The 14148-nt window shown below is 36.0% G+C and overlaps 1 protein-coding gene across 4 annotated transcripts in view; it reads right to left on the reverse strand.

Moving 5' to 3' along the window:
• Window positions 1-2334: 2334 nt before the first annotated feature.
• The window catches only part of GABPB1 (GA binding protein transcription factor subunit beta 1), a 65256-nt gene continuing 53442 nt past the window's right edge, over window positions 2335-14148 (reverse strand). For 2 of the 4 annotated variants that reach the window (XM_080808794.1, XM_080808793.1), the window contains exons 7-9: window positions 13827-14012; window positions 10923-11038; window positions 2335-3844 (exon numbers count right to left, since the gene is read on the reverse strand). In XM_080808794.1, coding sequence (XP_080664920.1) covers window positions 3692-3844; window positions 10923-11038; window positions 13827-14012 — 455 coding nt within the window. In that variant the 3' untranslated portion in view covers window positions 2335-3691. Of the gene's footprint in view, window positions 3845-10903; window positions 11039-13826; window positions 14013-14148 lie in introns of all 4 variants that reach the window. The other 2 variants (XM_080808796.1, XM_080808795.1) reach the window with 2 other exon arrangements.

Below are 14148 nucleotides of genomic sequence, written 5' to 3' on the forward strand. Positions count from 1 at the left end.
CCTGAGAATGAATTCAGGGAGCTTACTTACGTCAAACTGAATCCACGTGCATTGAGATGTTCTCATTTAACACCGAGAAAGCAAATAGCAAACATTATTCAAAACTACAACAGACTAGCTATCTATAATGAAATCCCAGTACAGTAAATATTACTTAATGAAATAACAAATTTATTAGTTAGTTCATTCCTAAGTTGATCTGACATGCTGGAGGAGTTATTTACTCAACAGAAGCTAGGTGAATAGAAAAAACATTTTTTTTTCTATTTGCTATATAAGCCTGAGTGCTAGTGCCTTGGGAACCCATCCATATGGGTTCCATATGGATCTCATCTACAAAGGTTCCTCCAATTGTTTTGTGATTATATCTGAAAAGGTTTTTCTTCTTGATAAACATTTTGAGTCAGTTCTCAAGGTCTTCTAGGTATTAAAGTACAAAGACAACTTTATAGATTTTATCAGAGAGAAACTATGTAAAACAGGAAAAAATCAGTCATATCAGCACAAATCATCCATGAATAGGTCTATCAACTCATCAGTTCCTGTTATAGGCAAGGGTTCCTTCTAATTTTCAATAAATAACATAATAAATGATTGTGTTGGAGAAAAATATACTGCATAGATTTTCATTAGCAATATGTTTTGGATAAAACAATACATACAAATCTTTTTGTCATAAACAAAAATGGCACGGGACTTCGCATTTATTCCCTCGTCCATCTAACTTCGTTCTTTTGGCTGTCACAGAGAAAAGCTTCCCAACTCCCAGCACGCCAGCACCATAAAGAAAAAGCAATTCAGTAAAAAAATAGAGTACTAATCTGCCATTCATATCATGAAAGATGGATGTAAGAAAATTATTTCTAAAAGTCAATAAAAACAAACGGTATTACAAGCCCTAATGGGAAGTAATCAGGATATAAACAAAAATAAATAACAATAAATTAAAATTAGTTAAGCACAGTCCCTGCAGATACTACTCGCCCGAGGAGACTTTGTGGAAGCATCACAGATCCAACTTAGACTTTGTAGTCCTTGAGTTCCAATGACTATACACAGGGAAGTATTAAATCTGAACCAAGTGATTAGGTAATCAAGACCTCTAATGAACTCCGTGTCTAGATAGTATGTAACTATTCTAGATGCACAGGAAAGAAGCAAATTCATTACAAGATGTTAATTCTGTAGGCCCTAACATCTAGGACATGAGGGCTTGATTCCCTCCCAGAACCTTAGTTGAGCAAGGCTGTTCTAAAAGGTCTTTGTTCACAAATCAATGGAAATAATTAACCATCGATGTGGTAACCAAATGATCTTTAACTACAAAGCCATCATTAGAGGAAACCCATTAAGTATAGATTTCTAAAAACTTCTGTATTATTTCATCCTGTCAGATCCTTTAATCTTCTGCTCAAAACACCACCAAGAATTAGACTGCAAAGCTTTTCCAGCCTGCCTGAAAACAGAAGCTTAAACAAACAAACAAACAAACAAAAACATTTGAAATGTGTTATAAATTCTTGTCTGTTGATTTCACAGCACACTGGATCAGGGATAGATGACTGAGGAATTATACAAGTCCAACATAACACTCTGAAAAAAGTGAACATCTCCCAAAGACACCTGAGTAATTTACCTGATATTATCATAGATATATTCCTTTTAAGTACCAATTATTTTCTCCCGTCTACATCAAATGTTACTATAAATCAAAATTCCTTCTTGTACCAGGTAAAATCCCTAGCACAAGAGGAGACTAGGAATCAAAAAGAGTATGAAATCAGCTTTCAGGAGCTCATTTCCAACTGTCTCAGTGCTCTTTGGGGCCAAGCTGATCTGGAAGCGAAGTCTACAGTGGCTTGCACTTTGGGGTAAACCTACTGGACCTTCTCCACTCCAGCTCTGCATATGTCAAAGGCACTGCCTAACCAACCCATAAATGCACTCAAATAATAAGACATAGAAAAAGTAGCTTCATGCTACTGAAAATATGGTCTAGCATTTGTAAAACCTAGTTTTAGGTAATTTGAAATATATGTCAAATTTAGTGGTAAATTTTAAAGGTCTTTTTCTCTTCTTTCTAGACTTCTTAAATTTGCTCTCGAACCTTTCTAAGTTGCCAAATATCAAATATCAGGCTGATGGGTCACAGATCCTTTCATTACCTTAACAACTATAATAATGCCCGTGAGAGAGCTAGCAACTTCCCAAGAGATTACCTCCAGGATTTGTAAGACACAGTGTGGAGAATGTATATATTCTCATTCTGGCGGAATATGGCTGTAACATAAAGAACAAAATTTTTAATGTGTGGTCAAAATATAAGTCTACACTGAATGTATGTGGAAAAGATATTTAATTGTAAAATAGAAAAGTAGGCCAGAGTACAGTTTTAAGGGTAATTGCTTCTTTATACAGATAGGTAATCTAGAAGGGTTTTGGGGTTAAACATTTTCATAAAGCAATAAGACATTAAAAAATAAAGCAAGAAAAAAGAGCTTGAAGTTATGTTTTACAAAAAAGAATGAACAGTATGTCAGAGTTTAATGTCCATACATTGTGGAATTCAACAATATTGTGATGAGAGCAAGTCACAGCACAGACATACAGCTTTCACAGGGAAAAGTAAAAGTTATGTTAGACATACCTAGCATCACTGTAGTACAAAAGTTCTTGTTCTACATACAAAAGCATTTTTTTCCATAAGAATAATTTCCTGGGGGAAAATGAGTCCATGAAATATTTCAGAAACCCATATGCTCTGAGTATTCCAAAAACATTATCTTAAAATCCAGTGCCTTAAAGTGCTTTCATGTGGAAATCATGATGGAAGGCACAGAATACAGTTTCACGTCCCCACTATGAAATTTTCAAAAAAGCATAGATTTTTGCAGTTTGCAAATTCAAGTTACCTTGTAAGCTGCTCCTTCTAAGAACATTGTCATCCCAATAAAACCAGCTTCTAGCTTACTTAACTTTCAATGACCTACAGAATAAAAGGATTTTTTCCCCTAGTTCACTTTCATCATCTTTGTGGGAAAAACACCTATGCAAGTGATGCATTTTGAAATTATAAAACATGCAGAATATGTACAAACAGAAAGTTTAAAAAATATTTGCTTCATATACATGTAAATCTACTTGGGTATAGCTGAAATTGAACAAATATAAAAATTTGCTTTCTAAAAAATGTTTTCAGAGAATCTGAGACAACTTAAAGCTGTACAAAGATTTCCTGGGAGAAATCTTCTCTTCATATAGAAGTTTATACCTACAGGAGTAATTCCAGCATCAGTCCACCACATAATTTTTACATAACATTTGGTCTAATCGACAACGATCACCCTTAAAACTGTCCTGTTTCTGAGAAATTAAGGTTCATACTAAAATCAAAAAGAATTCACAAAAACAGTGGCTTATTGTGTTTTTGGATCTCTTCAACAATCTTTATAACTCATCTGGAACTGTAAAAAAACAAAAACTATTTACAGAATTCAGTTTTAAATACATTTCACAACTTCTAAAGTAGAGTTTTATGTTACAAGGATTCAGAGCGCATGGCTTAAGTCCGATCGTCAATCCGTAGTCTCCTCTGTTCTCCTGGCTTCCTGCGACTGCGCCTTGTTGTGTACAGTTCAAGACTGTGTTCTTTCTTAACCAAAAGTAAATCAAACTACATGTTCGTAGTTAATTAAACAGCTTCTTTATTAGTCTGAAGACGAGTCATCGCTTCTAATTTTTGTCTGTAGGCCTCTGCTTCCTGTTCTTTCTTTAGAAGCTGCTGTCGATATTTTTGTGCTTCTCGATTTGCTTCATCCAGCTGTTTCTGAAGAGCTTCTCTCTCCTAATTGAAAAAAAAGGTTTTTTCAATGTTTGCATGAATACATGATTAACGCACATAAGCACGCATCCTTCAAACTGAAAAATCTATAGGAGCTAGATGTAGCCACCTATTGATATTTCCAAGATGTCTTGCCTTGTCAACTAATTCATTAATAATTAAAGCCCCAAATTTTGTGCTCCACACTCTGACAGTAATTAGTTTCTGACCTCAAGAAAGCATTCCCTAATTAAAAGTAGGATTAACATAATGAACCCAGATTGTCATACATATAAAAGTAGAGGTCCACAAAGACCAATGAAGAGCTTTAAGAGAGAAATATACCTCTTCACATCTCTGTGATGTTTTTATGTGAAGGTATACCAAACTATAGAAGTTAGTACTTATTGAGCACTCATTATATAACTAAACAAGGTGATGTCCAATAACAAGCCTGTAAGACAGAGATTGTGCCCATTTTACAGATGAGGAAAACGATGCTCAGAGATGATGTAGCCTTTCCACAGTAGCACAGTTGGGTTTATGAGATTCTAATATTACTGCTTTTAATACTATCTTCCTCTCTGGTAACAAGCTAGATTCCTCATCTGTGGAATGAAGAATGTTCGTTTAGATTAATATTTCCTAAATTATCCCATTTTACAAACCAATAAAATACTAATTTCTCTATTGTGGAATTCATTAAATTATACAAATAAAAAATATATGTATTAAATTCCTCAATAAACTGAGAGCTAAACACAAATCTAGTCCAGTGAAAATGATACCTTTTCTTCTCTTCACTCTGTCCCTACTCAGTTGCCTAAGGGAAAACACTTCAAAGGCTCCTTTCTCATACCTCTAGTAGGCACATGGACAAAAGATCGACAGACACAGGCCCAAGCTCAACCTCATTACAGAGGCCCACAACCTTTTAGGGGGATGAGGGCTCAGGGTAGGAGGGCTATGAATGATCATAAGAAATGCCAGGGTTGGGCTCAGTGGGTTAAGCCTCTGCCTTCGGCTCAGGTCATGATCTCAGGGTCCTGGGATCGAGCTCCACATCGGGCTCTCTGCTCAGCAGGGAGCCTGCTTCCTCCTCTCCTCTCTCTGCCTGCCTCTGCCTACTTGCGATCTCTGTCAAATAAATAAAATACTTAAAAAAAAGGCGGGGGAAATGGTCACACTGGACAACACACTTGACTAGATGGAACTGAAGTGAGGGTCAGGAGCCTACTGGGGAAAAGGACAGTTTGAGGGTCTCTTCCTCTACTTCCTTGACTCCTGTCCATTGTGAACACCAAAAGATTCCCACCCCTTCACTATTCACATGATCTCCAAGGAGGAGCAAGTGTAAGACTCCTTCCTTCCTTCGATTCCATTCCCTTCCCCATACTGGGAATGAAGCTAAATCCATCCTGTATTTTTCCCGAGTCCACCAAATGTGGGAATGATTGATCACATTAGTAGTCTCCAAATCTTCCATTTACACAAAACGTACAAGAAACATATGCGCCCTTCATCTCCAATTTAAGAAATGCCCACGCCTTACCCTGCTACCCTTTTCTTATCCCCTTCTTACCCTTTCTCCAGGCAAGATGGCAAAGTAGAAACAAGCCAGAAAAGACAACAACCAAGAGACGAGCCTCAGGTAATAATCAATACCACTACCTTGGCAGTGAACTCTGGAGAATTCAGAGCACGCCAATAGAAAGAACGGGAGAAGGGGGCTGCGTCTCCAGGAGCTAGACCACCACCTCTGGCAGGAGCATTCATGGCCGCACATTAAGTGTTTTAAAATTTTACATGTGTTAAGAAATAAGATCCTTTGATAATGCAAGTTTTGAATTTGGTAGGAAATACTGGAATACACTCTCTAACTCTAAGGCATCTCCTTGTACTAGCTCTTCATTAACATTAGGAACAGCAATGATTCACACTCAGCAGATGAAAGCAAACTGAGTGAGGTAGTCTAACAGTAAATACAGTTTATTTTCCTTATAGCATATTTTTATTTCAATTAGAGTATATCTTCCTATAAGTGAAAAGATGGCTCCCTTTTGCCTACCAGGTCAAATAAAAGATTCATATTACACTGCCATTTCTTGACTGTATCTGTAAAACCTGAAAGATAAGTATACTTATCTAAGTATACTTAGTCCTCCAGACTGAAAAGCACACTTAACATTATTAAAGTTTTGTGTTTTTTTTAAGTGTTTCCGTTTTTTACTTCTCAAGAATATAGGTGTTTGGGGAGAGAATCTTCTTGCCATCTCACTTGTCAAAGCAAATAAAAATCTCTAAAAAGTGGAAAATATCACTTCTTATTTTACTCAGAGATCCTTTGTTTACAAGTTTATTTGTTAAATGTTTACTGAACATACATTATATATGAGACATTTTCTTAACATAAACAGTAGTTTGGTTGTTTCACATGTGAATAGTCCAACAGACTGACATTTGAGGATTTATATTTAAATAGAAATACCAATCCTATAGCTTTGACCTTTTCCAATAAAAGCACAGTAAAAAGGACTTTGACATTTGTAAATAAACACACCTTCACCTAATAATATGTAATACTAAAATATTTTTCCTTTAACAGTCTAACACTGAAGAATTCCAAAAAAGTAAATTCTGACAAAAATCACAATTTGGTAGCAACTGAGAAGATATATTTATCTTACACCACAACTCCAAACCCAAGCAATGGAATAACAGGGCAAGGGAAGACTTGAGTTTGCTTTTTTATCTTCAAAAAAAGTTCTTGAATTTGGCTTCAGCTGGTAGCAATTCTCTCGAAACAGTGATATCATTTTTAATTTTCTAGTATTCAAATTTATTTTTACCTTAGCTATTATAAGGCAAAATATCAGTATAGTGGTTCATGTTTTACCATACTTCTCTATAAATTTTGGAAGATAATAAAAGCAACTAACAATGAGCACTTATTATAAATTCTACTCCTTTACATGTGTTCTCATTTAAACTTTACAAAAATCTGATAATATAGGTGCTGTTTATATTTCTTCCCTATTACTGATGGGGAAACCAAGATTTAAAAGGTTAAATATTTAAACCTGACCAAGATAACACAATCAGAAAATTACAAAACATATCCATATTCTTAACCATTAAATATTTGTTTAAAAAGAGAGAAATTGGGGGCGCCTGGGTGGCTCAGTGGGTTAAAGCCTCTGCCTTCAGCTCAGATCATGATCCCAGTGTCCTGGGATCGAGCCCCGCATCGGGCTCTCTGCTTGGCAGGGAGCCTGCTTCCTCCTCTCTCTCTCTCTCTGCCTGCTTCTCTGCCTACTTGTGATCTCTGTCAAATAAATAAATAAATAATCTTTTTTAAAAAGAGAGAGAGAGAGAGAAATTGGGGCACCTGGGTGGCTCAGTTGATTACGCATCTGCCTTCAGCTTGGGTCATGATCCCAGGGTCCCAGGATTCGGCCCCACATTGGGCTCCATGCTCAGCCAGGAGTCTGCTTCTCCCTCTGCCCCTCCCCCCACCACTTGCGTTTTCTGTCAAAAACAAAATCTTTAACAAGAGAGAAGAACTGGGCAGAGTGTGTGAGCTATTTCTTTGTGTATAAACATCAATTTTCCAAGTGCCAGGGCCAAATACGATCCTGTTTTTATAAATAAAGTTTTACTGAAATAAGGCATGCGTACTCATTTTCAAAGTGTCAATGGCTACTTTCCCACTACAATGGCAAAAGTGAGTAAAGAAGCACAGACTGGTCAGCCCACAACACCAAAAGTATTTGCTACCTGGCCCTTTGCCTACTCCAGCCCTGAAGAAAAAAATCTTATCTAAAAGGGATAGAAGGGGCGCCTGGGTAGCTCAGTCTGTTAAACGTCCGCCTTTGGCTCAGGTTGTGATCCTGGAGTCCTGGGATAGAGCCCTGAGTAGGGCTTCCTGCTCAGAGAGGAGTCTGCTTCTCCCTTTCCCTCTACTCCTCCCCCAGCTCATGCTCCCACTCTCTCTCTCTCTCTCTCTGTCTTGCTCACAGTCTCTCTCAAATGAATGAAAACCTTAAAAAAAAAAGGAGTATAGAAAATTTTCAACTCTGGTAGATCAAAAGAATATCAATAAAAGGAAAATAGATTGAAAAAAACTGCATCAAATCAAACACTGTAAAGTTTACAGGAAACAATTTTTAAAAGAACACTAAGGATCTCAATCCATCACTGGTTAGAAGACACAAATATTTCATTAAAAATAAACTTGCTAAGGAGGGCCCGTACTACATGGAGCACTGGGTGTGGTGCATAAACAATGAATCTTGAAACGCTTAAAAAATAAAATAAAGTTTAAAAAATAAATAAAGTTGCTAACAAACATAGCCAAGAAAAGGTAAAGGTATTTCCTGAATTCACACAACTAAATAACAGGAAAAAATCTGTTACTCCTAATACGCTAATTGTATTTCTTCCCTCCCAGATTACAAAAGAATTCACTGATTCCACATATAGCACACTGCTTCTAAAAATATCTTTAGTGCAGTAATATCAAGGGGGTGATATGATATACATTATTGCAATTTGGTGTCTTATTCATACCTCCCCTTTGAAAAACAAATCTATTTCATTTCCTATATTGTTACAATGCAGATATAAAAGCTGTAGCATTTATAATACATTTTCTACAATTTAAACCAATTTTGTAGAGATTATTAATAAACCTCTCCAATATTAGTCGGGAAACTGTAAATATAAATTCTTAACCCTTGACTTATAAACACTCTCTTTGGTAGTTGTAGACACACACATGCAGAAAAAACTCAAACATGTCAGATTCTGAATAATGAGTTAATTCTTTAATTCCCATAGGGCAGAGTTCCTCAATCTCAACATGGATGTTTTTGGACCAGATAATTCTTAACTATGGGGGCTGTCCTGTGCATTGTAGGATGTTTAGCAGCAGGCCCAGCCTCTATCCCCTACAGGTCAGGGGCATGCCCCTAGTTGTGACAACCCAAAATGTCTCCAGACATTGCCAAATGTCCCCTGGGATCAACAATGCTCCAGCTGAGAATCACTGCCTGCAAGAAACTTTCTTAGTTAATGGTTAAGTTGTCACTTAGAGTAGAAAAGTCTGCCCCCAAGACAGCTCCACTGGTCATCTAAGAAATAAGTTCAAAAGCACCACTCTATGTATTATAAGGAAATGATTACCTGGTTTGATGAAAACACTTGGAGGCCTCTTTTCATCCTATATCCCCAGCCCCCTCTACCATCTAGACTCATTGTAGCTTCAAGGTCTCTCTGTAAGAGCTCTAGAAAGATCATGCAATGTTGGCTTGAACATTTCTGGTGATGGAGAATGAGAGTTCCATGACCAGAAAGCTCTAATTACAAAAAACAAAACAAAACACTTTTTTAAACCAAGCTAAAACTCCATCTCCCTGAAGTACTAGCCTTGGTTCTAGTTAATTTACATACCTCAATTCATACTTTCCTATTATCTGTAATTGTGCTCCCAGGTCTCTAAAAAAACTAAGTCAGGGAAGGGGGGATCAGGCTGACCTTTGAGGAAAACAACACTTATGCGTTATTAGGTAAATAAAGGTACAAGATGCACATTCATTGTTTTAAATATATACTTTGTTGAATTTAGTAAGCTTATGTTTAATAAAAATTCAAGTAATTTAAAAAGATTTTATTAAACAGTTAAAGCAAAAAAAAAAAAAAAAAAGCAAAGTACATGACACAATTTTTTCACCTGATGTGCCAGAAAAGATCGTCTGACATCAAAAAAACTTTTTTTTAAAGGTTACTAAATAACAAGTATATTGATACTGTTAATGAAAAAAATTGCTAGTCTGTAAGAACTTCTGTCTACTGAATATCATTTTAAATTTTGAAGAAACAAAACAACTTACCTTCAATAATTAAAGTCATACTTTTAGCAAACATTCTGGCTAAGCCATGAATTGGATTCTTGTTAACTCAATAATATATTCTTTGTGAATGTAGCTTAAAGATATACGAGCATTACACTTAACACGAACTGTAGCAAAGATACATTCTAGTTGTCCTCAGTCAGAATTATGTTGCTTTTTAGTGACTTAAAAAAAAAAAAAAGTCCTCTTTTCGATGAAAGAAGACACTTAAGAATTCCTAGACATTCACCAACATTATTATTATTTAAGATATTAAACAACATTTACTGGTTACATATATCAGGTATTATGAGTATGTGTATAATGAGTATGCTGACTTTTTAATTCTGATAAAATCTCCAAAATGCAGAAAGTTATCCAAAACTCCAATTTGAAAGAAAATAAAACTGTAATTCAGGAAGGTAAGATAACTTGCCTCAAAGCTAACATGGGAAAGAGGTGGGATTCAAATCCAGCTCATTCAATTTCAAGTCCAATGTCCTCAATACTGCAATTGATCTTTTGAAGTTATTCAAGAATAATTTTGTTTTCACTTTGTATGAGTTAATATCAAATTCAGGGAGCACAGTTTTATTTACAGTCATGTGAGACAAAAAACTTGTGAGGCATTCTGGTCTGGTTACCCTTCCAAACTAGTTTGGGAGGAGGGGAAAAAAGCTGAATCCATCAACAGCTAATCTAAATTTAAATTCCTTCTTAAAGAACTTAATTATGAAATAAGCAGTTATGTATGGCTTTTTAAAAAATAACCTAGTCAACAAACATCAACCTTCTTTAAAAGGATCCTCCAGCCCAAACAGGCATTTGTATTTCACTTTCGAAAGAAAAGAATGTTTTTTGTCAATATATAGTGACATTTCCTTCAGTGACTTGTGAGAACGATGCATGTAAATTTAATAGAAAATAAAGGATGGAGTGCAAGAACCAAATTCATTACAATGTTACCATGATGACAGACTCTGTTATAAACAAATTCTTCACTCATTCATTCATTCATTCAATATGTATTTATTGAGGGCTTGCTTTATGTATAAGCAAATAATTAGACAAAATAGTACTATGTACTTTCATTCTGTATCAAAACAACACTGTAATAAATATAAAAGACCAAAAATATATATATATAGAAAAGCAAATTGAATTTATTTTGGATGACTGCAGCAAAACACACCGGGTAAAAGACTCCTTACTTCTATTTCTGCAGATTCCACCCGGTTTTCAATTATTTCGATACATTGTCTCTTGGCTGGTGGTTCTTCACTTATAACAGTTTCTTCAGCAATGTCAGTTGCTGGTACTGTTAATACTAAAATTAAAAAAAGTGTATGTTACTTCATTTCATAAAACTAGTTGTAACATTGTTGATGCAACTCATCTAAAATAAAGATGTCCCAAAATAATAATTTAAAAGCATTAATTTTCTTTTTATGAGGATATCCATATGTGTCTTCAGGGTGCATTTTTAAAGAATACTATTTATTTTTAAAGTACCTATTTTTTAAAAAATTTTACAGATGACATATTCACCATATGGGTGAAAAACCAATTAGCGTAATAGAGAATCACATTTATTGGTTTCTTATTACTGTTCTTGTGTTAACTTATATAACACACATTTTCATTTTTCTGTCTTATACAAAAGACAGCATACATACAATAGAGACACTGTTCTCCCTCCACTTTTTTCACTCCATGTACCGAGGTATCTTCCATCAGCACATACAGTGCTCACTTTCATCTAGCCACATAACAGTCCACAGCATGGACACGCCATTATGAACCTTGTCTGTGTATAACCTTTGCTTGTTTTTCTTTTGGCTTGTTGGACTTTGTCCCTAATTTTTAGTATTTCTTTATACAGATATAAACGTACAGAGAGAGAGAGAGAGAGAGAGGCTGTCCTTGCTCCGCATAGCAAGCAGTATGGACCATAGAAATGACTGTGAGAGCTGGAACCATGCAAAGCAATTTTAATAATCAATGGGGAAAATTCTAATTGTGTAATAGCCCTTAAATTTTTTTTATCAAAATATTAAAAACTCTGTCAGTTATAAATGTAAGCAGAAATGAAAAGAGTAAAATTTCTGGTACACTGGAATTTAAAACATTAGTGATCTTGAGAATTAAAGTCTTTTATTTCCTTTAACTCATACTACATTACACTTATAAATTAACCCTAAAGAATTGAGAACCTTGTATCTGTTTCATTGGACTGTCTGCATAGTCTGCATATATTCATATGTCAGTTACACATTTTTTAATTACAGAGGCTTTAAAACTTTATCTTAATACTCATTAAGTGCCTCTCATTGCTCTTCTTTCCCAGAGTTTTCCTTAATCTTCTTCCCTTCTCCATCCACTAATATAACTTCAGAACCTGTTTGACTTGTTACAGGAAAAAAACCTGTTAGTCTCTGTTATGGGCTGAATTGTGTCCTCCTCAAAATTCAAATACTTCAGTCCTAACCCCCAGTACTTCACAATGTGACTGTTTTTGGAGATTGGGCCTTTAAAGAGGTAAATAAGGTAAAATGAGGTCATGTGGGTGGGCCCTAATCCAGTATGACTGTTGTCATTTTAGAAGGAGAGATTAAGACAAAGACAACACAGACTGAAGGACATCCACATGAGGACACAGTGAGAAGGCAGCCATCTGCAAGCCAAGGAAGGAGAAAGCCTCAGAAGAAACCAAATTTGCCAACACCTTATCTTGGACTTCAAACCTCCAGCACTGTGAGAAGATAAATTCCTGTTGAGTCGTTCAGTCTGTGGTATTTTGCTGTGGCAGCCCTAGCAAACTAAAAGTTTTTTTTTTTTTTTCTATATCGTATTACATTTATAAATTAACTCAGGGAGAATGGAGATCTTTATGAGAGTGAATCTTCTCAACCAAAAACATGACATTTCTTTCCATTTGTTCGTGGGATGAGAGTAGTCTGTCTGTATAACGGTCAGGTATTAGAAACATTGTATCTGCTTCATACAAATTGTGAAAGTTTTCTTATTTCTATAAAATTAGAATCAGTTCTTTGAAGCTTTGTGAAAGCATCTGGGCCTGACCCAAATTTTGGACTAGCCATCAGCAGATTTCTGCAGAATGGAAGAGAATGGCCTCCTAGGCTTCACAGGTCAAAGGGCTCCTCTTCTGCTATAGAGACAAACTTTTTCCCTGAGACCTGGTAACCCTATAGTGCCATACCTCCTCTGTCACTCTAAACCAAACCTCTAGCTCTAGCCCCTCCCTCCCCCAATTCCTTCACTAGCCATGAAGGGACACACAGTCTCTGCAATCCTAATCATTTTCTAAAAGGTTATGCATGTGCACACACTTTTTTTTTGTTGGGGGCGGGGGTCCTGGGTACCTGGCAATGCTTGCTCAGATAGGAATTTTCGGCACCTTCTCTTTCTGCTTCCTCCAGCATTCATGCCCTGCTTACAGCACCTCCTACATAGCCTGGGCCCTGTCTTGCTGAGTGTGTGTGTATTGCGAATTTCTGAGCTCAATCCCTTCTCTTTTCTTGATGCACCACTGTGGGTTTTCATGAAGGTTCTCTTGCCCTGATGCTAATGGACTTAGATGGTTTGTGAGCACTTAAAATATGGAATTTTATGGTTTTCTCAGCCTTTTGTTTAATCTACCTTACTACTTTCAGTGGTTTCCAAGAGGGAAAAAAATGGGAATGTTATCAACAAAGCTGCTAATAGTGGCTACCACATTCCTACTACAAGTCCTAAGCCCAACTTCTTTTAAGGAGCCTTTTCTAACATGGTATTTTTAAAAGACTATATGATATCTGAATTGCAATAAATGGCATAAGGAATTATTGTCCAAAGCAAATTCTGAATTGTTTACTTAAGTTCACTTTTTCCAACCAGAATACTTTGGAGCCAATTCTTTTTACCACCTAGTATATACTCAGAGATAGCAAGTTCAGTTCAATACTAATCCAAGCAAATAAAATTAGCCAATCACGTCTGTTGCAAAAGGTTACAAAACATAATTTAAGGCATAAATAAAAAGTTTGAGAAACACCACAATTTCCCGAGCATTGAGAATAAATTCAAACTTTATGCACACCATTATAAACACCAACCTTGTTGTCCATCTGGCATGGTCACAATGATGGGCTGACCTATTCCACTGGTCGGAATGGAGTGCAAATTTCCAAGCTGAATTCCATCTGTGACTATTGTGATGACTTGCTGACCCCCAGAGCTAACTACTTGCTGAATGGCACCATCCACAGATTCTGCTGTAACTACCTCCTCCGTAGCCACTACTGGAAAAAAAAATATATATGTAAAAATCAGTGAACATGTACAAAAGTATGACTAGAAGTTTATTTTTGCTTTGCTGCTTTTGTTTTCCCTACTTTTTTGGTGTGACACAGAAAAGCTACTACGTGGTTTTTATTA

This window comes from Martes martes (genome assembly GCF_963455335.1).
Source record: "Martes martes genome assembly, chromosome: 7".
Lineage (NCBI taxonomy): Eukaryota > Metazoa > Chordata > Mammalia > Carnivora > Mustelidae > Martes > Martes martes.